Genomic DNA, 27,973 nt, shown 5'->3' with positions numbered 1-27,973 from the left:
TATATATATGTATAGATATATTAATATATATATATATATATAATATATATATATATATCATATAATTATATATATATATATATATGTATCTTATATGTATATTATATGTTATATATATATGTCTATGTATATATATATATAGGCATATGTATATATATATATATATAATAGATGTATAGTTATATATGTATATATATGTATGTATATATATATATGTATTATTATTATACATATGTAATATATATATATACCATATTACCTATATATAAACATAATCATAATAATATATACTATATAGATAATATACATATATACAGATATATCTACCTATATATATACATATATATATATCATATACACATAATATACATATATAGATATACACATATATATATACACATATATATATATACATATATATATATATTACTACATATATATATATATTATACCATATATATATATATAATACATAATATATATATTATACAGATAATATATATATATACCTATATATATATAATAAAATATTCTATATACATATATATATATATATACATATATCTATATATCTACATATATATATATATATATAGCATATATATGATCTATAGAGATATACTAGTATATATATACTATATATACATATATATAGATATAGATATATAATATACATATATATATATATGTCTATATATATATATATATATACATATAATCTATATATATGTATATATATGTATATATATATATCATATATATATTATTTATATATATGTATATATATATATACATATATATATCTGTATATATATATGTATATATATATATACATATATAGTATAGTATATATATGTATATATATAATATATATATAACATATATAATATATGTATATATATACATATATATATATGTATATATATATATATGTATATAATATATATATGTATATATATATGCATATATATATATGTATATATATATATAGCAAGCAAAGAATGGAAGTATTGGTGTCACATATATTCTTTGGTTATAACTGTTTCAACAACATATGGATAATAAATCATTTAACAAGTTCGAAAACATAAATATGAGCAATGGAATGTTGAATATATAATAAAAGACCAATTGCTCATATTCATGTTTTCCAATTTGTTGTATGATTTATTATCCATATGTTGTTGAAACAGCCGTAACAAAGAAATGTATGTGACACCAATACCTCCATTCTTTGATTGTTATTTTATAATTTGTGACTGAGATTTTCAGGCTTGTATGAAACACATTGTTCATTTCTATACATTCTGTTTGCCAGTATTGAAATGAGTGCTGACTGAAGTAACTTTTCAGATTCTTGGATCCTCTGTCATTTGCTTTATATATGTGTGTGTGTGTGTGTGTGTGTGAGATCTTTTAAAGGAATATTCAACGTACCAACTTCTGTTGGAGTATACTCAACTTGGAATCCAAGTTCAGGTGATCCTGTTAATTGGGATGGTATTTTTCTACCAGATGGTGCTGAAAGGATTGGTTTGAAAAAAAAAAAATCCAAGGTGAGAAGGCGAAAAGAAAAAGTAATCAGATAAATTACAAATTAATTTTAATTAAGTTCATTGATAAGTAAACACAAGCAAAAATAATTTATAAAAGAAAACGAAAACTGAAAGATATTTTTTGTTCTCTTTTGATATTTTAAAATAAAATGAAATTAAATAGAATTTTCCTTATATTTCTGATTGCACAGAACATGCATTTTATGTTTATCCCTTTGAGTATAATATTTCAATCACTATGTTATCACATGACCAAATAGTACATAATACTAGATCAGCTGTAAACCAACAAGAAACCCTTTGTGTGGTCATCTGAGGAGCTCAGTATAGCAGCCAAATCTCTAAGGGATTTTTAATCACCAAATTATTTTCGTACAAGACTAAATATATATTTTTTCATAAAAAATAGTTTAATTCATATTTATTCAAACTAATATAGAAACCAAAGGTTTTAATATATAAAACTAAATATATATTTTTTCATTAAAATTATTTAATTCATACCCTCTATAATATATTATATAATTTGCCTAATGAATTTATTGCCAGGTGATTAATTATACATATTTAATTAGATTCAATGGATTTCAAAGAAGGCATGTGTAGTTCCGAGAGCACTAAACAATGATGAGACCCAACTTGGGTGAATTCAGGATGTCTATGATCATTCCTGGAGTTTTTAACTCCCACAAAACAAAATTAAATATATTCTTTAGCCGATGATTATTAAGTCAACCTTGAAAGGATGGATGGCAAAGTGGACCTAGGTGAGATGTGAACTTAGAATATAAAAGATGCAATTAAATACCTCATGGTATTAAGCTAGCATTCTATTGATCCATCCATCTACCCACCTACCCAAACAACCCTACCTACAACCAACCATCCACATATAGAATTAACTCATGTTCTACTGTGTTTGAGATGGGAATCATGCTTTATGTTATATATATATTCTTTTACATGTTTCAGTCATTTGACTGTACCCATGCTGGAGCACCACCTTTAGTCGAACAAATCGACTCCAGTACTTATCCTTTGTAAACCTAGTACTTATTCTATCTATCTATTTTGCTGAACTATTAAGTTTTGGGGACATAAACACACCAACATCGGTTGTCAAGCAATGGTGGGGGACAAACATAGACACAATGGCACACACATAAATACATACACACACACACACACACACCACACATGATGGGCTTCTTCCAGTTGTGGCCTATCAAATCCACCCATAAGGCTTTGGTTGGCCTGAGGCTATAGAAGACACCCAAAGTGCTATGCAGTGGGACTGAACCCAGAACCATGTAGTTGGGAAGTAAGCTTTTTACCACACAGCCACATCTGTGCCTCCACACACCCATACCTGTGCTTATATATAACAAATTTTTTGTTCTTTATGCCATGTGGGCTGTCTCTCATGAATGTTCCAAGATGTCAGATGTATTATAATGCATTGTTTGGCATGTTCTCAGCACAAGAAGCTATTAGTAGCACATAGAAACATGTATTGTGTCTATTAAAAGATATTTATCTCTCACCAGATGGAGTACTTTTTTTTATTGATCTTACCATCATGGAACAGTACATTATATATCTTGTGACATACTGTATAATAATGCAGTAAGACCAAAATGGCTAGAATGTCAATTAAATAATTATTTAACCAACATTCTTTACACCAAATGTATGTAGTCAAATGGTTAGAGTGTTGGTTTCAACTCCTGGACCAGACAGGACATTGCTTTCTTGAGTAAAACACTTAGTTTCATGTTGCTTCAGTCCACTCAGCTGTAAAAGAGGAACTCTCCAATGGACTGGCTTCGCATCCAGTGAGAATGTTGTGATCCCAATCACGTATAAACCAAGGAAACTGGGTAACCATTCCAATGAGCCCTAGAACATGGGATAGTAATATCCAGAGGTGGATGGTGGTGATGATTCTTTGTGCCAAAGATTTGGCCCTGGGTCAATACGGATTAAGCAGGATTATGATTAAAGATATTACAGCTATGACCTTTCATCTTTCTAGAGTATGTCTTGGAGTAAATTACAATTAATTAATCTACTCTTTTCTTTCCTTCCCAAAATAGAGTATGATTTAATAGAGATTTGGCTGCTATTTCTAACAGATCAAGTGACACCACAAAGACTCTGTTCTTATCAAAAATTTACTCAGGGAGAACTGATTCTACAAATCTAAATGACATTCATAAATGAAAAGAGCATTTATTTTGAGACAAATTAAAGAATACCATGTTTTTTTATCTTCAAAAATTTAATACAATTTCGTCTTCTTTGAATATGAAATATATTATGAATTACATTTGTTGTTTGAAAAAATTATTTTAACTAAAAAATTATTTAGGAACCTGTGCAAGTGTTATTTTAATTATACATCATCTGGTTTTGATTAAATTTTCAATTCTTAAATTATCTAACACTTATCTAAAAAAAAAAAATCCAAGAAAAAAAACCAAGATAAAATTGTTAAACAATGTTTAAAGTAAATTTTCTAAAAATGTTTTAAATAAAACTATAATTTGAAAAACATTTTGAAGAAAAACATTGAAATGTTTATTTAATACTAGGATTTAGAACATTGAAATAAATACATTTAAAATGCTTATATACACATATACATACACATATAATAAACTTCAAAGAATTTACAAGTTAATTTTTTATATGTAGGACTATAACATGCATCTAATGTACCTTTACTAAAAAATATATTGAGCAGGCTACTTTAAGAAGGAAAATAATAAATAAATAAATAAAAATAAAATGTCAAATAAAACTAAAAAAATTAAAATATAAAAATTAAATTCATTAACAAGCAACAAAATAAAGATACTAAATAACAAAAATTTAAATAAAATAAAATAAAAACAAAATACAAACAAAAACAATCTAACCTGCAGTGGCACATGCAATGGTGAGAAGCGGCAATTTGGTGAGGCAGAGGAGGGAATGGATAAACAACAGTCTTCGAGAATAACAACAAAATATCAAAGAAATAAAAAAAAAAATAAAAGCAAAACAAAAAAAAAAACAAAACAAAAAAGGGTTCTTTTAAATTTGGTAATGGAATCATGAATCCTGTTTGTTGTTTAATGGTTTGGGAAATGAGATTTATATTATGAAAATATTTGAATATAATGCATTTGTGAAGAATTTGCAGATCTATGAAGTGAAATATTTGAGAGATATTGTGAAATGTCCAAACTTTATAAATGCACCCACATGCAGACTGATGTGTTGCCATGCACAGTGCACATGCATGTGTTAGTGCTTTGTATTTTGAAGTGCACATATGTTGGTGTTAGTATACTTCTTTTTCCTTGGCAATACTTAGTTTTATTATCACTACACTGCAAATCTTACGCATAAAATATGCATATATATATATTCTTTTATTTGTTTCAGTCATTTGACTGTGTGTATATATATATATATATATATATATATATATATATATATATATACACACATATATATTGGTGGCATAGGATGAGAGAGTGATATACATAGGCAACTGCTGGACTTCCATAAAACAACCTCGCCTCAAAGTTTCTTATATATATATATATATATATATATATAATATATATATATATATAAGAACCCCTTTTGATCACGCATGAGCATGGGATTGCACCTAGAAAGTAACCCTCCGAAGCACAAGTCCAGGCAAGTTTGTTTTGTGGAAGTCCAGCAGTTGCCCATGCATATCAGTCTTTCCTCCCAAGTCACTGATGTTAACCAAGAGAAAGTCAAAGGCTGATACAGCTTGACACCAGTGATATCATAACTTGTTTCTACAATTGAGTAAACTGGAGCAACGCAATATAAAGTGTCTTGCTCAAGGACCTAACACACAGCCCAGTCTGGGAATCAAATTAACAACCCCATGATTGTAAGCCCAACGCTCTAACCACTGAGCCATGCACTTTCACTATATATATGTATAAAATCAAAATGTGCAACAGGATATCAAGTAGTAATGCAGTACAACCGTTTCAAGTGGTTCCATTTTATTGAACAATGCAAACTTTACATCAATTTAAATGCAGTGCTATCTTCAGCTGCACAAAATATGGAATTTAACAAGTAGGACACATCAATTTAAATGCAGTGCTATCTTCAGCTGCATTGAAATTGATGTAATGTTTGCATTGTTCAATTAAATGGAACCACTTGAAACGGTCGTACTGCGCTACTACATGATATCCCGTTGCTTAATTTGATTTTATATATTCTTTTATTCTTTTACTTGTTTCAGTCATTTGACTGCGGCCATGCTGAAGCACCGCCTTTAGTCAAGCAAATCAACCCTAGGACTTTTTCTTTGTAAGTCTAGTACTTATTCTATCGGTCTCTTTTGCTGAACTGCTAAGTTACAGGGACATAAACACACCAGCATCGGTTGTCAAGCGATATTGGGGGGACAAACACAGACACACAAACATATACACACGTATACATATACATATATATGACGGGATTCTTTCAGTTTTTGTCTATCAAATCCACCCACAAGGCTTTGGTTGGCCTGAGGCTATAGTAGAACCCAGAACCATGTGGTTGGTAAGCAAGCCAATTACCACACAGCCACTCCTGCACCTATATATATGTGTGTGTGTGTGTGCGCGTGCATACATGTGTTTGTGTAAATTAATATGTCCATACAAGTCCTAAACTCTAAACCTAATTACTGTGAAATTAAGTTGTCAGGAACAGTTTAGAATCCAGTTGGGTGGATTGTACCCATAAGGTTCAGCCTTGTCATATCCTATCACACTGATCTGGCCTCAAGGGTACTCACATCTGCTGATTACCTGGATACTCTAATGAAACAGTTGATTATAAATAAATGAATCCTTACTAAAGCCACCAGAAGAGCCATCATCATAATTATTTAGGTGCAAGGCTATCAGTTTTGAGAGGGAGTGGTGGCTGGTCAGTTATATTGACCCCAGTAAATGACTGCTATTATATTTTATTGATTCAGGTACATTTGACCTTAATAATTCTTTCTACTATAAGGACAAGGCCTGGAATTTTGTAGGAAGGTGTTAATCAATTACATCAACCCCAGTATATGACTGCTACTTACTTTAACAACTCCATAAAAAGATGAAGGACAAAGTCAACCTTGAGTTTGAACTCAGAACATAACGACAGATGAAATACCACTAAGCATTTTGTCCAGAGTGTGAACTATTCTGCCATCTTGTCACCTTAATAATAATGATAATGGTTTCAAATTTTTGTACAAATCCAACAATTTTAGTGGGAGGGGTTAGTCAATGACATCGATCCAAAGTACAAGAAGGATACTTTATGAACCCTGGAGAAATGAAAGGCAAATTTGATCTTAGATGGATTTCATGTAAAGAACTGGAACAAATACCACAAGGCATTTTAACAGGTGCTCTGTTGATTCTGACAATCCACTTTCATAATAGCAATGGGAGACCCTCTATGTGGTCACCTGAACAGCTAGAAATAGTTACCAAATCTTTCTTGGGTTATGCTCTATTCCCTTATCCCTTCTGTCACTGTGTTTCAATTTAAGTGCAAAGCCTTTGTTTTAATTGATTTTTAATATAAACAGCAGGGTAGCAATTGCTATTCTTCACCCTAAGTCAGTGGAAAATCTCAACAGTTCTTCCAACAGTAGCTATAGAACAGCAGAGACACGGTAATATTCCTGGTATAGTTCTTGTACTATGGCACTGCCAGGTAAACTGGCAGTAAAGTGACATTTGACAAAGCAAGTGGTTGGCAGCCCACTGCATTTGATACAACCTCCATCATTGCAGATTGTTTTGTGCTATGGAATTCAACCAGAATCATTCAAGTTATAGGGTTTGAGGGGCTTCAGTGAATTCTTTCAATCACATGAAGGGTAACCATCCTTGTTGTTCAAGTTTTTGGATCAAGAAATCCTCTGACTACAATATATGCTAAGATCTTATTTATGTAACAATGTATTATTGAAATAAGTTGTATTAAAAGAGCCTTATGTTTGTTGTTGCTTCTTAAAACTGTACCGAAAGCAGGATATGAAGAATCAGAAAAGTGACTTGCAGTTCTTAATTCTTTGCCTGTTCAAAGTATTTTCATGTTTGCCCAAAGCGTCCATGCGTATTTTCAGACTTTTAGCTAGCTCTTGTGTCATATATTCTGAGTAATACAAAGATTTCCTTTTCTAAGTCTCCAGTTTCTCTGGTGGTTGACAAAAAGTGGAAATGTGTATCATATATGATGCATGGATACCAAGGAAATACAACCTGCATATCACTTGTAATACACAGGACAGACAAAGGGTTAACTGCATTCTTCATATATTTCCTTTTTTACTAATTTACCATGTGAAAACGTAGCCATAATTGTTATAATTCAATCCAGAACAATCTGTACAAACACACAAATCACTCTTGTACACACCTTCATATCTTCTAAATTGACACAACACTAGATTTATATAAACAAAAATACTTTGCTGATGTATATTTTATCAACTTCCACATAAATACAAAAAAAAAAAGACTCAAATCGAAAATTCTATAGAGACATACAGGGATAAAATGAAACATTGCAAGATATTCTGTCTTGTTCTCTGCCCTCTCTGATAAATCTGTGGTATATATATCATAAAAACAGCAGCACAAACCTAAAATATATATGATAAATATATATACATATATAGAATAAATAATATTTCCAGTTATTTGTCTACACTTGAAATTACAGAATCATCAATGTTAGGACAAAATTAGAAGATCATTTTTATTAAAAATGAAGTTAAAAATGATGTTGATCAAAAAGAAAGCTCATGGTTGGTAAGTGAAAAAATACAATAAGTGCAATGGTGATGAACTGAAATGATAAAATGCAGGTTACCTCCGAGAAATATCATGCAAGTTTTCATAAGAGGTTTTCTCTAATACATACATTGTATGTGTGAGTAAGTATGTGCATAACAAGGGTGTGTGTGTGTATATATGTATGTATACATACACACACATATATATATGCATATGGTTATATGTTCCTGTCAATACATATATAGAGATATTCATGAATATGGCTAAGTGATTATATATACATATAATAACAAAAATAATTTGAAAAAAATAATCATACCAATTTTTTTTATCATGCAAGAACAAAGATATTTAAAACATGAATTCTCCCAAAATGTAAATGTTTTTTTGAGGAAAACAAAAAAAAAAACAACCCAGAAAATGAAAGAAAAAAACTGCAGAAAGAAGATATTACAACAAAGAATGAACCCAACTCACAAGTGACTGTAACCTCAATATCTTTGTCGATGTTAACATTATTTGTGGTTTGCAGTTTGAATGTTGATAGTGTGTCACACTTCACAACATGACCTAGATCATGTACTTCGATCCCCTTGGCATCCATAACATTGCAGAAGTAGGGCGAGTCTGGAGAAATAGTGAGAAAAGAAAAAAGGAAAAATGTAGAGTATCCTAGTGCAAAAATGTAGGCCATTTCAACTTGACTTCTTTAATTTTAGTTTTAGGGATATGACAAAAGCACCCAATAGATTCTGTAAAGTGGTTGGTGATAGGAAAGGCATCCAGCTGTAGAAACCATGCTGTTACTTTCTTTACTGTAGTCTCACTCGCTTGAAAGGGATCATAACCAATTAGTGCCCAAATCTTTATTTAATTTATAACCAAAATTCTCTTTTTATACAACTTTATCTGATATTAAATGTATAAAAAAAAATATTACAATATTTGAATGACACTCCAGTCTTGAAGACTAACTAAAGATATCTCAGAAAAATACAGGTGTTGCAGAAATATGATGGATTATCCTTCTGGTCCTAAAAAAAAAGAACCATGGGCACAAATGGATTAATTTTGCAAGCTACATGGTTACCTCATTAGTGCTGGTGCTAAAAAAACAAAAGCACTAAGTACTCACTGTAAAGTGGTTGATATTAGGAAGGGAATCCATCCCCAGAAATTATGGCAAAGCAAACATAGGAATATACCGCTGTCATCTGACTCACTGGTCTTCTCAAATCGTCCACCCCATGAAAGATAGATGTTAAATGATGATGAGAAGGAGGTGGAGGAAGAGTAGGATGTTTTATATGAATTTTCTGTAAAATTATAAAAATTTTGACTTTTTCCCTTGAACTTATGGTTTTCCTTTGGAGATTTCACTCGTTTCATAAATAAAGCATTTTTTTCCATTGCTGAGATAAAAATGTCCAAGTTATAGGGATGTAGGAGTGAGTGGCATGGGAACAAAAAAGTAAAACAAAAATAAGACAACAAAACTTCCCATACCCACAGGTCTTACCTCTGTTATTTGATCAACTGACCTATTTACTTACAGAATTATACAAAAGTGGTTGGGTATTCCACATACATTTGTCCCCTAAATATGAGCTTCATGCAGATACAACATGACACAGTGTGTGGTATAGTTAGGCCTTAGAATCGAATTCCAAGTTTCCACATAGTTTCTGATTAATCTATTTCCTTCACAAGGCTCAAGTTGATCTGAGTTTGTGGTAGAAGACATTTGCTGAAAGTTCTGCTCGGTGAGTTCAAACATGGAATTTCACAACTGTGATGGGAACACGAACACACACACACACACACACACTTTACTTTTTTTATATATTTGTAGGTTAACAAGGCTACCATAAATTTCATGCTAAGAGACAATTTTCAAGCAATTATCAAGCCTGCCACATGGAATGTTGGTACTCATTTCCATTTTGGATGAGAATGCACAAAACTACACAAGACTGTAGGGGATTTGGGGACAAACAAAATAAATATACATATACAGACCATGGGAGACACCTCATTGTTGCTTCCCTTGCATTAGCTTATAAGGTTATAGAAGAGACTTGCCTAAGGTGCTGCACAGAGGGACTGAGCCCCAAACCCCATGGTTGTGAAGTCAGTTCATTAACAACACAGCCATGTCTGAATATATTCTAAACATAAAACATAAATATTAATTTACCTTTAATTGGTCTATCATTGAAGGTGAGGTCAATTTCCACTGATCCTGGTCTTTGTGGTACAAAGCTGACACCATACAAATTGTTAGAAATGGGGGTAACTTTGTTCTGGAGTTCTCCCTTGTTGAGCTTTATTTTTAGCTTGCCATCTCCACTTTTGGAAACATCAACTGTGAAAATAAAAACAAAAACAATGTCTCCCTTTAAATTTCTCTTCAATGATTCATATCAAGTAAATTATTATCTCTTATTGAGAGTATGTATGTTTACGTATATATGTGTATGTGTATGAGTGTGTGTGTGTGTGTGTGTGTGTGTGTGTGTGTATGTATATATATATATGTATATATAGTGGATAACTCTCTAATAATTTATATATATATATATATATATTATATATATATATATATATATGTATGTATGTATGTATTTTCACGATCACATAATCCCTAACATTTGGCCTCCTAATTCCCCAGATCTTAATCCATTGGACTATTATATGTGGAATGTTGTTGAGAGAGAGGCCAATGAACACACCCATAATACTAAAGATTGTTTGAAAGCTGCCATAGAGTAATGTCCAAAATGAGCCAGGGCCACTTGATTCGCACATGTAGATGATTTAGATCTCATATAGAAGCAGTTGTTGGAGCTGAAGGTGGCTTTATTGAATAACATTATAGAAATGAAGGTTTCTTTTTATTCCCATAGCATTTTTAGATAAAGTTATTACCTGTTATTATATCTTTTTTTTATAAACATAAATCTGTCCTCAAATATCTTATGTACCTTGTAGATAATTTTCTTTTTTATGTTGGAGCTTGAAATAATAGCTTGCAAATATTAGGTTAATAATCCCTTGGATGGTAAAAGACGAACATTGCTTGTGGGATTCAAACACACATCTTTAAACTTGACAGATGTTCTACCATTGTACCAAAGCAATTCTTTGAATTTCTCCTTCCATTTTAGAAGCTTTGTTCTTTGTTCTTACCAGCAAGAATTGTATGTTGTTGACATCATAAGAATTAAGAAACTTTGAAGGACATGGAATTAATTTTTTTTTGTGTTTAATGTTAGAACTGAAGATAGATTGAGTTTCTAAAATGGATAATAAAGTAAGAATCTAGGGTGATGAGCTGACAGAATCATTAGCACAATTGGCGAAATGTTTAACGGTATTTCATTCTGAGTTCAAATTCCACCAAGCTCAACTTTGCTTTCATCCTTTCGAGGTCAATTAAATAAGTACCAGTTATGCACTGGGATCGATATAATTGATTTAATTTCTTTATCTGCCCTTGTTTGTCTCCTGTATGTTTAGCCCCTTGAGGGCAATAAATGAATAAATAAATAATCATCATTGTTTTAGCAGTCACATTTCCCAACTCACATGGATTGGGTGGAGTTTACTGAGGCACATTTTCTATGGCTGGATGCCCATCCATTTACCAAGGAGATACAAGTGCGCACACACACACACAATCTTTTATCTTTTACTTGTTTCAGTCATTAGACTGTGGCCATGCTGGGGCACTGCCTCAAGGAATTATAACCAAATGAATCAACTCCAGTACTTATTTTTTTTAAAGCCTGGTACTTATTCTATCAGTATCTTTTGCTGAACTGTTAAGTTACAGGGATGTGAGCACACCAATACCAGCTGTCAAGTGGTGGTGGACAAACACACACACATGCACAAAGGCTTCTTTCAGTTTCCATCTACCAAACTTACAAGGCTTTGCTTGACTTAAGATTACTGTAGAAGACACTTGTCCAAGGTACCACACAGTGGGACTGAACCCAGAACCATGTGGTTGAAAAGCAAACTTCTTACTATATACCCACTGCTGCACCTATATACCTACTTATACAAACAAAGGACATTTTTCAGTTACTTTCGACAAGACTCTCTCACAAGGCATTAGTCAGTCAGAGGCTATAGTGCAAAGGTCCCTTCTGCTTGAGAAGAAAACTCCTTACTACTTAGACATACCTGCATTTAACCCTTTTGATACCAACATGGTTGAAACCACATATGCTCTGTAGTACAAATGCTTTGCTTTCAAAAGTTCTGAATAAAAATCTTCCACCAAACCTTAGTCACAATGTTCTTAACTCTGGACTAATGATAATAAAGTCATTTTACTAAATTCTTTATTATATTTAAAATTAAAAGAAACACAGAGTATTACTACAGAAATATGATAACAAAAGGGTTAAGAAGAAAAATAATCAGCAGAGGACATGAGAGAAGGAGACCTCAAATGTGGTCACTCTATATGCTAGAAATAATAGCCTAAATTTCCTTCATTCCACACCCTTTCAACTGCTTCTAATGTGCATCTTCCCAAATGTAGAGGTGTGTTTAACCCTTTCGATACCAACCCAGCTGAAACCGGCTCTGGCACTGTAGTACAAATGTTTTGTTTTCAAAAGTTCTGAATTAAAATCTTCCAAACTTTAGTCACAATATATGTTCCTAACACTAGCTTAATAATAACAAAGTTATTTTACTAAATTTAAAATTAATTGAGAGCAACACAGAGCATCTCAACAGGAATATGGTAACAGAAAGGTTAAAAGAGGTATTAAAGAAATTATTCCACTTTTAAATTCCTCACAAGTAAATATTGGTTGATGGCATTCATAAGGTCTATTGTAATACTTACTTGTAAATTCCTCTTTGTTGCCCACTGTAGAATATTTTGGTATATCTGATAGTACGATGGCTGATGGATTGTACACTTTGAAAGTCTGTGGGGAATTTTTTAGTTTTATTCCTTGGAAATTGAAATTAGCTTTATATGTACCTGAAAAATATGAGTAAGTTTTTTTGAAAAATAAAAACATCTATCAAATTTCTACAGTTACATTGGAAGACTTTTTCCATTTATCTTTCATTCCATATGAATGCAAGGGAATGTCTACTTGTTTGTTTATATGTGTGTGTATATAAATAAATATATAAATATATATATATATATATATATATGCATACATATGTATGTATGTATATATGATGGGGGTGCTGAAAAGTTCCTGGCTTTGGGTAAAAGAAAATACAGGAGGATCAGTTAATTATGATTTTATTCAACATTATTCTCCTCTCAGATTCACATACTTATTGCAGAGGTCCTTCAGTTTTTCTAAGCCCTGTAAAAGAACTCAGAAATTTGAGCCTCCAACCAGGCGTTTCGTGATACCCTTAAAGCCAAGAATTTACATCAACCCCTCATACATATTTTCCTTTTTCAGTTTCAGTACAAGGACTGCAGCCATGCTGGGGCACCACTTTAGAGAGATGTCAAGTCAAAGACACACAGACACATTTGTATTAGCATACATACATGTATGTATATGTGTGTGGGTGTATATATATATATATATATATATAACAGGCTTCTTTTAGTTTTTGTTTACCAAATCCTCTTACAAGGAAGTGGTTCTGAGTCGTAGTAGAAAACATTTGCTTGAGGTTCCATTCAGTGGGACTGAAACTGAAATGCCATGGTTGAGAAACAAACTCCTTTACCACACAGCCATATCTGCATATAAAACAAATAGATGGGTGAATATATATTACATACTTACCAGCAGTAACCGGAGTGAACTTAATTGTTTGGCTTTTATCTGTTTTACTCGTTATTTTGTATGGTACTGGAGACATTTTTGAATCTGAAATTATATTGTAAAATATCAATTGTATAAATGGAAAGAATTAATTATAGAGGGCACCCCATACTTAAGTGGGATCTTTGAACAGAAATCCTCACCAATAATATTTTGATGTCTACTTTTTTATACTTATATGGGTCACATAGGTGTTGAGGCAAATTTTTTATAGTTGGATGCCTTTCATGTTATCAATCCTCACCTGTCTCCAAGCGAGGCAATATTTGCCCCTCCCCCTCCACCCATGGCCAGACAGGTTTTCATGGGAATTTGGAAAAGAAGGACACAACATGTTGTGTCTCGAAAATTTGCCGTAAAAAATTTCATCGTAAGACAAGTTTGCAGTATGGGCAATGGTAAGGTCTATTATGTTCTTTTATTATTTTATTCTTTTACTTGTTTCAATCATTTGACTGTGGCTGTGCTGGAGCAGCATCTTTAGTTGAATGAATCAACTCTAGGATTTATTCTTTGTAAGCCGGGTACTTATTCTATCTGTCACTTTTGCTGAACTGCTAAGTTACGGGAATGTAAATACACCAACATACGTTGTCAAGCGATGGTGGGAGAACAAACACAGACACACAAATACATATATATATATATATATATATATATAATATATATATATATATACACACATGACAGGCTTCTTTCAGTTTCAGTCTAGCAAATCCATTCACAAGGCTTTGGTTGGTCTGAAGCTATAGTAGAAGACACTTGCCATTCAGTGAGATCGAACCTGGAACCATATCAGCATTCTTTTTTTTTAAAGAAAAAGGGATTACAAAAGATTAAATGAAATTTCTTGTGAATTTTCTTACAGCAAATAGGTTTATGGTGAAATTTCCTGTAACTACTGAGTGCATGTCAGTGACACTTGCTCACAACCATCAGATGATGTCAAGGCAAGGAAACAATCACACACACACACACACACACACACCACACACACACACACACCACACACACACACACACACACACACATTCAACAGGTTTCTGAATCTGCTCACAAGGCTTTGGTTGGTCTGGAGCTATAGTAGAAATCTGTCTAAGGTATCAGACAGTGGGACTGAACCCAAAACCATGTTGTTGGGAAGTAAATTTCTTATCACACAGCCACACCTGCACCTGTTTAAAGAAATTGCTTAGGGACACCATCTGCATTAAACAGAATAGTTGAACGAGTGCTAATATGCTTAATATTCATTGCATTATGTACGTTGGCACATATGTTTGCACTCAGTATTTAAGCAAGTTTTTCTACTTTGAAAATCTGAGTAACTTATGTGGCATAAGGTTTTTGAATAATGTTTTCACATATACACCTACACATGCATGGATATTCTACACATGCAGGCATACACATCATCATCATCATCATCCAGGGTTTTAAATCAAGGTTTTGTCCCCGTTAACAGGGGTGACTGAGGCAGGCAGGTGGAGCCCACCCCAACCTTTGGGCTGGTTGGTGCCCATTCTCCTTTGCTATCGTGAGACATTTTTGGAGCTGGATTTTCTATGGGGAACATGCCCTTGCTTACCCCCAACCTCCATTTCTAGACCTGAGTTGTCCTGAGACCAAGGCTCTACCACGATTTTTAAGAAATGTGGTGCAAAACCAGCTCAGGAAGGCAGGGACACTACTCCCCAAGACCCCTTTCAGAGCCCCCCTACCTATACACTACACACACACATATACACCTATTCATACATACATCTATAAAAAATACACCTACATACACATACACACCTAGACACACATTCTCACACCTTATCCAGTCTAATAGTAATAATTATTAATTAAAAAGTTTATTAGAGTAAAAGTAATCTACCATAATTAGTAGTCATTACTTACCATGAACTTTAATATCTACATCAGGGAGATGTGATTTGGGTCCCAGAACGGTACATGTTGCTGGTTCATTTACATGAATTAACTTATTGCTTGCTTCTTGGACAGTAAAGCTGTCAGATTTTATTGTCTCAATTTTCCAAGGACTTCCTGTTTGGAAAGAATCATTGTATTTAGTGAAAATAAGGATTTTGAAAAAAAGTCAAGTAAAAAGTTATGCCTGTTGCTATAAAAATGGTTTTATTCAGAGAAAAAAAAAGACTAAATGTATTATTTCTTTGATTTAAAAATCTAAGAAATAATACATGTCTCTTATATTTACTTGTTACTTGCTTCAGTCATTAGACTGTGGCCATGCTGGAGCACAACCTTGAAGAGTTTAATAAAAAAATAAACCCCAGTACTTATTTTTACGATGTGGAGGTGCATGGCTTAGTGGTTACGGTGTTGGACTCATGATCGTAAGATTGTGGTTTCAATTCCTGGACTGGGTGATGCATTGTGTTCTTGAGCAAAACACTTCATTTCACAGTGCTCCAGTCCACACAGCTGGCAAAAATGAATGACCCCGTGACAGACCAGCATCCATCCAGGGGTGAGGGAACTATATATCAGAGAAACTGAGAAATTGACCCAATGCTCTTTATGGAGTAATGTGAACTAACCCTACTTATTTTAAAGTATGATACTTATTGTAATAGTCTCTTTTGTTTAGAGGGAGGTAAACAAAACAACACCAGTTGTCAAGCTGAGTTTGTGGGGAACAAACACAAAGACACACGCCACACACATTATATCATATATGTATGTTTGTCCCCCTTACCCCATGACAACTTGTGTTGGTTTGTTTACATCCCTGTGACTTAATAGTTTGGCAAAAAGAGGTCCAATAAGATGTGTACCAGATTTATGAAAAATAAGTACAGTGGTTGATAAAATTCTTCAAAGCAGTGCTCCAGCATGGCCGTAGCCCAGCAACTGAAACAAATGAAAGATTAAAGACAGATCTGAAGAAAACTGAAGAGTACAATGGTTAAAACATTGTGACTGTAACAACCAAGATAAGACTAGTCTGGCTATCACATGATCAACCAGACTATCAGATGTTATACATCACTAGTCACAATGCACTTTGCATCATTTTGTTTTAGTTTTTGAATGCTGCCACCCCACTGGCTAGGGAAGCAGTTCGGCATTCTCCCTGATTGGAAGGCTAATCCATTGCAGGGTGTACTCATTTACAGCTGAGTGGACTGCAGCAATATGAAATGAAGTGTCTTGTTCAAGAATACAAATGTACATCTGGTTTGGGAATTGAAACCATGATCTCATAGTAATGAATGCAACATACCTAACCACTAAGTCACTGTCTTGTCTAAATATACTGGCATGTAATAATTGTTTCGAATTTTGGCACAGATCCACCAATTTGGTGGGGAGGAAGGGACCAGTCAATTACATTAACCTCAATACTTGGTGGCCCTTTATTTCATTGACTCCAAAAGGAAGAAAGGCCAAGCTGACCTTGACAAGATTTGAACTCACAACATGGCGTTGTGTGTGAATAACGTTTTTGATTTAGACAGAAGGTCAGTTGTTTTTAGGGAAAGAGGTTCGTTAATTACACTGACCCTGGTACTTGATTGAAAGTAAACCATTTAGCATTTAAAAAGGCCATATCATGCCCAAGTATTCTACCTATTTTGTAGTTAAACCAGTCAGATCTGGCCTCTTGCACCTACTCCACAATGTCATTCTAAAATTAAAACAATCACATTTTCAAAATCTCAAAGTTAATCAATTATATTGACTCTAGCATTCAACTGATGCTTATTTTGTTGATCCCAGAAAGATGGAGTTCAAAGTCAACTTTGGCAGAATTTGATCTCAAAACACAAAGACAGACAAAATACTGCTATGCATTATGTTCAGTACGCTAACAATTCTGCCAGCTCTTTCTACAATAGGCAGAAGTAGAAAAGATTGTTTGCCAACAAAACATGGCAGTACTGGTTTAGGATGAATATAAGTATACAGATCATGTCGTATAGCCAGCTGGGGATGATGCCTCCTAGGGCTAAATTACAGCAACATTTGTCCTAAATCAGGACTGCCATGTTATGTTGGCAAATAATCTTTACTACAAAGTACTGTTGCTGAATATCTCATGTTGTGAGATTTAAAAATAATAATTTTCTAATTAATAGGCAGGTTTGAAATTATGGGGGAGTGGGGGTGAGTAGTTGATTACATTAACCCCAGTATGCAACTGGTTCTTATTTTATCAACCTCAAAAGGATAAAATGTAAAGCTGACTCCCAGCGGAATTTGAACCTACAATAATTCTGCCAGCTTGCTACCCTTAATGTATATAACAACAACAATATATAATTGGCACTCCGTTGGTCATGATGATGGTCCCAGTTTATCTGATCAATGGAACAGCTTGCTTGTGAAATTAACGTACAAGCGGCTGAGTACTCCACAGACATGCGTACCCTTAACGTAGTCCACTGGGAAATTCAACGTGACAGAGGATTGACAAGGCTGGCCCCTTTTGAATTACAGGTACAACTGATTTTTGCCAGCTGAGCAAACTGGAGCATCGTGAAATAAAGCATCTTGCTGAAGGATACAATGCATCGCTGGGAATTGAACTCACGACCTTGCGATCATGAACTGAATACCCTAACCACTAAGCCATGTGCCTTCACAATAACAATACAATAACAACAACTACAATATATTTATTTCTTTATTGCCCACAGGGGGCTAAACACAGAGGGGACAAACAAGAACATACAAAAGGATTAAGTCGATTACATCAATCCCCAGTGCATAACTGGTACTTATTTAATCGACCCTGAAAGGATGAAAGCAAAGTCGAGCTTGGCTGAATTTGAACTTGGAACATAGTGGCAAACGAAATACCACTAATCATTTCGCCCGGCGTGCTAACGATTCTGCCAGCTCGCCGCCATATAATATGTTGCGACAGCAGAAAAGCATGAATTGTGAACTTTTTGACTGATTGAATCAATGTTCTATTGATTGGATTCTCTCTTTTTTGACTGTGCCTATACTGGAGCACCGCCTTTAGTCAAGCAAATTGACCCCAGGACTTCTTCTGTGTAAACCTAGTACTTATTCTATTGGTCTCTTTTGCCGAACTTCTAAGTCATAGGGATGTAAACACATCAGCATCAGTTGTCAAGCGATTTTGGGGGGGACAAACACAGATACACAAACATATACACACACATACATATATATATATATATACATATATACGACGGGCTTCTTTCAGTTTCCGTCTACCAAATCCACTCACAAGATTTTAGTCGGCCCGAGGCTATAGAAGAAAACACTTGCCCAAGGTGCCACACAGTGGGACTGAACCCAGAACCATGTGGTTGGTAAGCAAGCTACTTACCACACAGCCACTCCTGTGACTAGTTGAAGATCAATGTGAATTTATTGGTTTAAATTTACCGAATCTTACCTTCAACATGTTCCTTATTGAAGAACATCTTGACTGTTTGAACTGGCTGATTCGCTGGTTTGAAAGAAGCTGCAAAATTCTGATTGCCAAGATTTTGTATATTACAATCATCACGTTTGCCATTGAGTTCAATCTCTAGATTTCCTTGACCAGCGTCGGAAGCATCAACTACAAAAAAAGATACATATATAAATACATATATATGTGTGTGTGTGTGTGTGTGTGAGTGCAAGCAGAAGGTGTAGACATGTGGCCAAGTGTTTAGAGTATTTGGCTCACAATTATGAGGTCATGAATTTAATTCCCAGTGATGTGTTATATCCTTGAGCAAGACACTTCATTACACATTACTCTAGTCCAGTCAGCTGGCAAAAATGAGTTGTATCTGTAATTCAAAAGGGGCCAGTCTAGTCACATTCTGTGTCATACTGAATCTCTGAGAACTACGTTAAGGTACATGTATTTGTGGAATACTCAGCCATTTGAAAATTAATTTCACGAGCATGCTGTTCTGTTGATTGGAACTCTCATCATAGCAACTGACAGAGTGCAGTTTAGAGACAGGTAACTAGTATGTATGTATGTATGTATGTATGTAAAGAGATAAATGAATTAGAAATGAATTACAACCGTTACAACCCTATGACCCCACTATGCACCATGCGATTCTTAGAAGTTGTAGTCTATTCCTAGCTACAATAGCGACAACATGAATTTCTTCCATCTTCTTACTCTTAAAATATTTAAGAAAAATTATATTAATGTGTTCTACCTGTTAAAATTCCATTTATTTATTTGTGCATCTGAAGATGGCACTGCATTTAAATTAATGTAATGATTATTTGTTCAATTAAATGGAGCTGCTTGAAACAGCTGTACTGTATTACTACTTGATATCCTGTTGCTTATTTTGACCTCGCCTGTGCTGGTGCCACGTAAAAAGCGCTAAGTCTAATCTCTGGAGTGGTGAGTGATATGAAGGGCATCCAGCTGTAAAAGCCATGCCAAAACAGACATAGGAGTCTGGTGCAGTCTTCTGTCTGGCAAACCCATGCCAGCATGGAAAGATTAAACAATGGTGATAAAGATAAATCAGGAGTTTGTAAATAACAATTAACGATTATATAAAAATAGGTTTCTATCTGAATATTGTATTATAAATATTGTAAATTAAATACTTTATAAATATTCAATCAGTTAATATATTTCTTCTAAATACTCAAACATCTATATTTAAATAAAGAACAAAGGTATTTTGAAATTGGACTTACTTTTGAATTCGACTAACTTGTCTGGTTTACAAAATGGTGGCATGTTTCTAACTTTAACCTTGCTGGCATCATAAGCTTTACTTATAAATGGGCTACCTTTTACATGGCCAACCTGGTTGGTCACATTTATGATATAGTCACCTGAAATGAATCAAGTAAAAAATAATAAAAAAATAAATATTTACCAAAAATGATTTTAAAAAACAAACTAGAAATAAAGAATGAGTTTCAAAATAAAAGTACGAAACTATAATGAAAATAATATAAACAAAAATGTAATAAATTATGAGCAATGGATGAATACCACTGTACAAAGTGTGTGTGGATGAGGACAGCTGTGTCAAGAAGTGCCGATCTTGAACTGTGGAGGGAATCTGTGGAAGAGGTAGAGCCAGGAAGACAGGGGATGAGGTGGAGAAGCCTGATCTTCAAATGTTGGATCTGATGGAAGCGATGACAAATGATTGCGATCTTTGGTGTCGTACTGTGCTTGAGAAGTCTTATCAAGCCAAGTGAAATCATAATTGTGTCTAGTGGTGGTGACAGGTAGGAGCATCCATGTTGGCGACACATAAAAGCCCCCCCGTGCTAGTGACATGTAAGAACACCTGTGTAGACGACACATAAAAGGCACCTCCTACACTCTCAGAGTATTTGGCATTAGAAACGGCATCCAATCTGGCAAAAACGTTAGTACGCCAGGCGAAATGCTTAGTGGTATTTCGTCTGCTGGTATGTTCTGAGTTCCCATTCCGTTGAGGTCAACTTTGCCTTTCATCCTTTCGGGGTTGATTAAATAAGTACTAGTTACACACTGGGGTCGATATAATCGACTTAATCTGTTTGTCTGTCCGTGTTTGTCCCCTCTGTGTGCAGCCTCTTGTGGGCAGTAAAGAAATAAGAAATGGCATCCAAATGTAAAACCAAACCAAAATCAGACTGCAACCTGGTGCAATTCTTCAGTTTATCCATTCCAGTCAAACTGTCTAACCCATGCCAGCATGGAAAGCAGACGTTAAATGATAATGATGAGGTTGTAGAGTACGAGTGCCCTTGGACATGTTTACTTAAGCTTTTCTCTTCCAACGGAACATGGATCCTCAATGTTCGTGGATTCATTGTCCCTGTTTCTGGATTGTCTTTCTTGCTTCTCTCTAATTATATCCCTACTTTTTCAGCTTTACCCCAGTATCCTACCTTCAATTATTTTTAGGGAAGCCTCTCTTCTGCCTCCCTTGTGAGTTCCAGGTTAAAACCAAACTGTTTCCCTGAAGGAAAAGCCTTTCTCTCACAGGTTTTGTTGGTTTTCCATTGTTATTGCTGTTTTTGTAACTTTTTTTTTCTAGGTAGGAGTGTTGGCCCTGTGCAAGCCTTACCTCTGAGAAGGGGTCCATACTAGTCTGGCTTCTATCCAACATGGAAATAGAAGGCCCTATCAGGAGCCTGTGCCCCACTGGAACAGAGAGGAAGCAACAATGACAGATAAGCCCGAAATGGGTATTTGGGAGATAGGGAATAGAGATGTAAATAAATGGGTTTAGGGTATTCAATAAATTAGAAGGTAGTGCCTATTTGCTGAGATGAATTAAGAGGAGAATTGGAGAGAAAAAGAATGAGAGAACAATGGCATTAGAAGGACCAGAATGGGAGGGAGGGTGGAGGGAACAAATCTAGGAGGGGAAGAAAGTAGGGATGTGTGGTGGTAGTGGTGGTGGTGGAGAAGGATTGGTAATAGTAGAGTTGGTCAAAGGCAAGGGTTGCCGTTTAAAAATAGCAGGGTTACTTGGGTGCACTTGGAGGGGAGGGCAAGTGACTGGCAATATTAGACATAGACAAAGGTAGAGGTGGGCGATGAGATAAAGGTGAGAATACCTGGTGGTGATGAACATCAAACAAATGCAAGACTAAAACAAATATCACACACAAAAACAAATATATAAATGGTACTTTCCTATTACTGACAGACAATTTCAAAAAAAAATTTACTAAAGGATTTGTAAATAAACTGTTATACTGGAGAGACTGATGTAATAGTTGAGAGGTGAACTTTTGGAAGAGCTAACACTTACCTCATGCTGAAGCAAAAAGGCAGGGGTTGTTTCCTCCTGAGAAAGAATTTTCTGTCCAAAACATTAAACTTTTTTATATTTTTGCCTTCAAATTTTGCATCATTTTCCAGTAAACTTTTACTAGTACATTCCTCTCTGAGATAGTGATTGCTTAATTTACATTTGACGGATATTTGTCCTCATCTTGTTTGCTGTTAACAATGTTTCAGCTGATATACCCTCCAGCCTGCATCAGGTATCTTGGGGAAATTTCGAACCTGGGTTCTCATTCTTAAGGTATTTTTTGATGTTATTATACTCTTTACTCTTTTACTTGTTTCAGTCATTTGACTGTGGCCATGCTGGAGCACTGCCTTTAGTCAAGGAAATCGACCCCAGCACTTATTCTTTGTAAGCATAGTACTTATTCTATCGGTCTTTTTTGCTGAACCGCAAAATTACAGGGATGTAAACACACCAGCATCGGTTGACAAGCGATGTTGGAGGGGGGACAAACACAGACATATACGATGGGTTTCTTTCAGTTTCTGTCTACCGAATCCACTCACAAGGCTTTGGTCAACCCGAGGCTATAGTAGAAGACACTTCCAAGGTGCCATGCAGTGGGACTGAACCCGGAACCATGTGGTTGGTAAGCAAGCTACTTAACACACAGCCACTCCTGCACCTATTATTATTATTATTATTATTATTATTATTATTATTATTATTATTATTATTATTCAGGTCACTGCTTGGAATCAAACTTGGAACTCCAAGCAGTGATCTGAATAATAATAATGATAATAATAATAACAACACTGAAAAACACCTTAGGAATGAGAACCCAAGTTCAAAATTTTCCCAAGACATCTAATGAAGGCTGGAGGGTATATCAGCTGAAACATTGTGTTAATAGCAAACAAGATCAGGATAAATATCTGTCAAATGTAAATAATGTAAATAATTCCTCATCTCTTAAATATAGAACTGTATAGTGATAGCTATTCCAAATTCCACCAACTAACTATTCCACTCGTCTCATTTGTGTATTAGTTTAATAACCAATTGTTTAGTAAATAAAAGATTTGTTATTGATAGTAGGGAAGTACCAAATATAGAATATAAGAAATGTTTTTCATTTCATGTTAAGCAGTATTTTATTTTCTTCTCGTTAGAAGAAAAATACTGAAGTAAAGTTGCATAGCCTTTACCTGTTTGTTTGGGAATAAACTTAACAATATGGCGGCCACTTTCTGGTTGCTGCAAAGTTAGAGGTACCTTTAATTTTGATGGAGCTGTCAAAGAATAAAAAAATCACAATTGGAAAAATAAATATATAACAACTTTGACTAATATATATGCTTATTTCCACCCTTCCCCTCTAAATGACATCTCTTGTACTACTGCATTCTGTTGCTGCTAGCTCCGTAAACTATGCTGGTTTTTTTTTTCTTATTCCATTCTCGATGAGCTTTACCATTTATTTTTTGACCTTCAAGATTTTCAGTTAATTCAAATTTCTGATAACAGCATCAATTTCAAGAGACTATAAAATGGTTTGTTTATTCAGAAAGAAACAAAAGAAAGACAAAAGACAAGAAGGATTTGATTTGAAGAATTGTAGATAAATCTTATTTAATACCATTGTCAATACTCCAACACAACTCTTTATAGTGTCATGTGAGTATTTGTCAGTCTAGTGTTATTCTTTATTCTTTTACTCATTTCAGTCATTTGAATGTAGCCATGCTAGAGCACCACCTTTAGTCAAGCAAATCGACCCTAGAACCTATTCTTTGTAAGCCAAATACTTATTCTATCGGACTCTTTTGCCAAACTGCTAAGTTCTGGGGACGTAAACACACCAGCAGGACAAACACATACAAACATAATACACACATATATATATACACACACACACACATGACAGGCTTCTTTCAGTTTCTGTCTACCAAATCCACTCACAAGGCTTCGATCTACCTGAGGCTTTAGTAGAAAACACTTGCTCAAGGTTCCACACGGTGGGACTGAACCCAGGACCATGTGGTTGGTAAGCAAGCTTCTTACTACACAGCCACTCCTGTGACTATGTTAATATTTCTATAGTGATCCCTCCTTCCATCTGCCACCTTTCTACATTCCCATGATCCTGCCTATCTCATCATTCACCCTGTCTAACCCCCATCCCACTTATATTCACCTCCTCCTAGCTTGGGGCTATGCCTTGACACATCTTCACCAACATTTTCTCCCTTTTCCAACTGGGGTAATCATGTATCACCCCCTTCCTCTGGGAGACACCTTTTCCTGTTTGTCTATCATACATTAACTTCTCATCACCCAGAACAAAGCCATTTCCCTCAGTGCTACAAGTCCCTCATTTCTTGTAAAGTACTTGGTGACCTCAACCATGCACAACACTTTTGGGGCTTCTGTAAGCAGTAGGTGTTTTTGATGGGGTGGCAAACGGAAAGGCAACACCAGACAGCACACACTCTAGCTATGCCAGTGGGACCCAACCACAGAAACCATGTCAATGCAAACTTTGCTGTTTGGTACAGTCCTCTCGCTTGCTAGTTCCTGCTGAAGCATTCAGCCCATACCAGCATGGAAAGTGGACATAAAATGGTTTTATATATATATATATATACACACACACACAAGCTTAGCTATCACTCACGGTAAGTATGACCTGGGAGTTTGTGTGTACAACACTGTTTTAATCACAAATAGATATAGACGACCTCTCAACATCCTTACCCATGACTTGGTGAAAGATCAAGTATATGAGAGAGAGGGAGGTGGAGAGGGAGAGAGAGGGAGAGAGGGGGAGAGAGGGGGAGAGAGGGGGAGAGAGGGGGAGAGAGGGGGAGAGTGTGAGCTGTACCAACAGCAGACTAGGACACATTCAATTTCAGCTAAGAATGAAACAACATGAAATGAAGTGCCTTGCTTAAGGACACAATGTACTGTCTTGTTCAGCATTTGAAACCTTGACTTATAATCATGAACCAAATACACTAACCACTAATCCATACACACAAACACAATATATGTCTAACTAATGCAATAAATATTTTTGACTGGTTTGGTCTGGAAGGACCAATGCCTTTGGAGATCTTCTGAGACTGATGTTATTAATGGTCATCTTGAATTGTTGTAGAAAAAGCCTTGGCAAGGAATGGATTCCAGTGGGATGACATTCTTGAGAGGAAGGAATGGGTGATGAGGTTAGTGCAAGGCCTAAAGAGGAAGGAGACAATATGGGTGACGAGGAGAGGAAGGACAATCAAGTTGGGAATGTCTGAGTGGAAACAGTGTGAGGACAAGTAGATGTGAGGAGTAGGGGTCACTGCATAAGGGTTAAGAAAAGACAGAGGAGGGTGATAGCATATCCATGGCCCAGAGATTGATGTATGTCTGGAAGGGAGTTGTTATTGTACAGAAAGGCAGCGAGCTGGCAGAGCCGGGCGAAATGCTTAGAATTATTTTGTCTGTATTTTTGTTCTGACTTCAAATTCTGCCAAGGTCGACTTTGTCTTTCATCCATTGGTGGGCGGGGGGCGATAAATTAAGTACCAGTTGCATACTGGGGTCGATCTAATCGATTGGCTCCCTCCTCAAAAATTTCAGGCCTTGTGCTTAGAGTAGAAAAGATTCTTTAAGGCGGCGAGCTGGCAGAAACATTAGCATGCCGGTCGAAATGCTTAACAGTATTTTGTCTGTCTTTATGTTCTGAGTTCAAATTCTGCTGAGGTCAACTTTGCCTTTCATCCTTTTGGGGGATCAATAAATTAAATACCGGTTGCATATTGAGTTTGATCTAATTGTGTGGCTTCCTCCCCCAAAATCCTGGGCCTTGTGCCTAGAGTAGAAAGGAAAATTATTGTACAGAACAAAGAGTGTGGGAGGTGAATAACATAACCAAACCTCAGAGTAACATTCTCACACACACACACACACACACACACCACAGAAATATATATTCCACCAAAACCAATAATTCTTTTGGCGTTTTTAGTAGAACTTTGTGTTTATCACTTGAGCCCTTCATATATGTTATATGTTGCCACCAAAGTGGAACAGCCTAAATACTTGTTATGAAGATATAGTTTACAGGGGGTGCTTTTATGACCCATTAAGTTTATAAAACTATCAACCATATTTGAACTTTTGCTGTTGTTAATTCTAAGAAAAGGAAATAATTTTAGATTCCAATCCAGTTTCCAAGAAACTGAGAATAAGTTAAATTTTAAAAAAATGTATATATAAAGGAAAAGTAAATTTATATTTCAAAACTGAATTAAAAGTTTAACTGCTTTTTAATGCTTTCAGTTAGAAAAAGAAGAAGCTGATGCTAAGAATAATAAAGAAGAGAAAAAAACAAATGTATATAGAAAAGGAAAAAATTAAGTTGAAAAGAGATTTAATTAGAGGAAATAGTTTAATGAGGTTTAAAAAAAATTATTAGAAAATATAAGTAAGTAGCTTACCTTGAATGAACTCTTCAGTGTTTAAGTCATAAAAACATGTAAAAATGTCAGTGAAACACCATAGTTGCAGGACCCCAGGGGATCAAATAATAAGAATTGCTGTGTTTGTTTGTTACTTCAAGAATTAAAGCAATTTGGATGTATTTTGATAATATCAAAATAGTTTGCATGCAATTTTATAACCTCGGTAGAATTTTGATATTTTAATAAAATGTTAAAAGAAACATATGAAAATAATAAAAGGAAGAATAAAGTCTGTTAATAAATGGAATTCAATTGCTAAATATGTATTATAAGAATTTGAATAGTAAAAATAAATTTTTGTTTTCTTTTGTGTGTTTGTTTTAAAAGATTTTTGATGTGAAATCATATGCTGCAAAAAAAACAACAAAAAAAAACATATCTTGGGATGGTCATCTTGCTAATAGAAACACATGCACTGGTTCTCTTTCACTTCTTTAAATTATTATTATTAGTCAACTAGTTAACTAAACAATAGCTTGACTAATCATTTGATCAGTCAGTCAATCATCT

General features: G+C 34.6%; 1 protein-coding gene across 1 annotated transcript in view; it reads right to left on the bottom strand.

The window, feature by feature from the left end:
• The window catches only part of LOC115222151 (filamin-C), a 290,692-nt gene that overhangs the window by 140,184 nt on the left and 122,535 nt on the right, over window positions 1-27,973 (bottom strand). The window contains exons 13-21 of the mRNA XM_036511485.1: window positions 24,158-24,241; window positions 20,896-21,036; window positions 19,625-19,792; window positions 16,126-16,272; window positions 14,185-14,268; window positions 13,263-13,403; window positions 10,593-10,760; window positions 8,873-9,022; window positions 1,438-1,521 (exon numbers count right to left, since the gene is read on the bottom strand). Of these exons, the coding sequence (XP_036367378.1) occupies window positions 1,438-1,521; window positions 8,873-9,022; window positions 10,593-10,760; window positions 13,263-13,403; window positions 14,185-14,268; window positions 16,126-16,272; window positions 19,625-19,792; window positions 20,896-21,036; window positions 24,158-24,241 (1,167 nt within the window). The remainder of the gene's footprint in view (window positions 1-1,437; window positions 1,522-8,872; window positions 9,023-10,592; window positions 10,761-13,262; window positions 13,404-14,184; window positions 14,269-16,125; window positions 16,273-19,624; window positions 19,793-20,895; window positions 21,037-24,157; window positions 24,242-27,973) is intronic.

Source organism: Octopus sinensis, linkage group LG19, assembly GCF_006345805.1.
Source record: "Octopus sinensis linkage group LG19, ASM634580v1, whole genome shotgun sequence".
Taxonomy (NCBI): Eukaryota; Metazoa; Mollusca; class Cephalopoda; order Octopoda; family Octopodidae; genus Octopus; species Octopus sinensis.
This window is presented reverse-complemented; position numbering and strand designations above follow the sequence as displayed.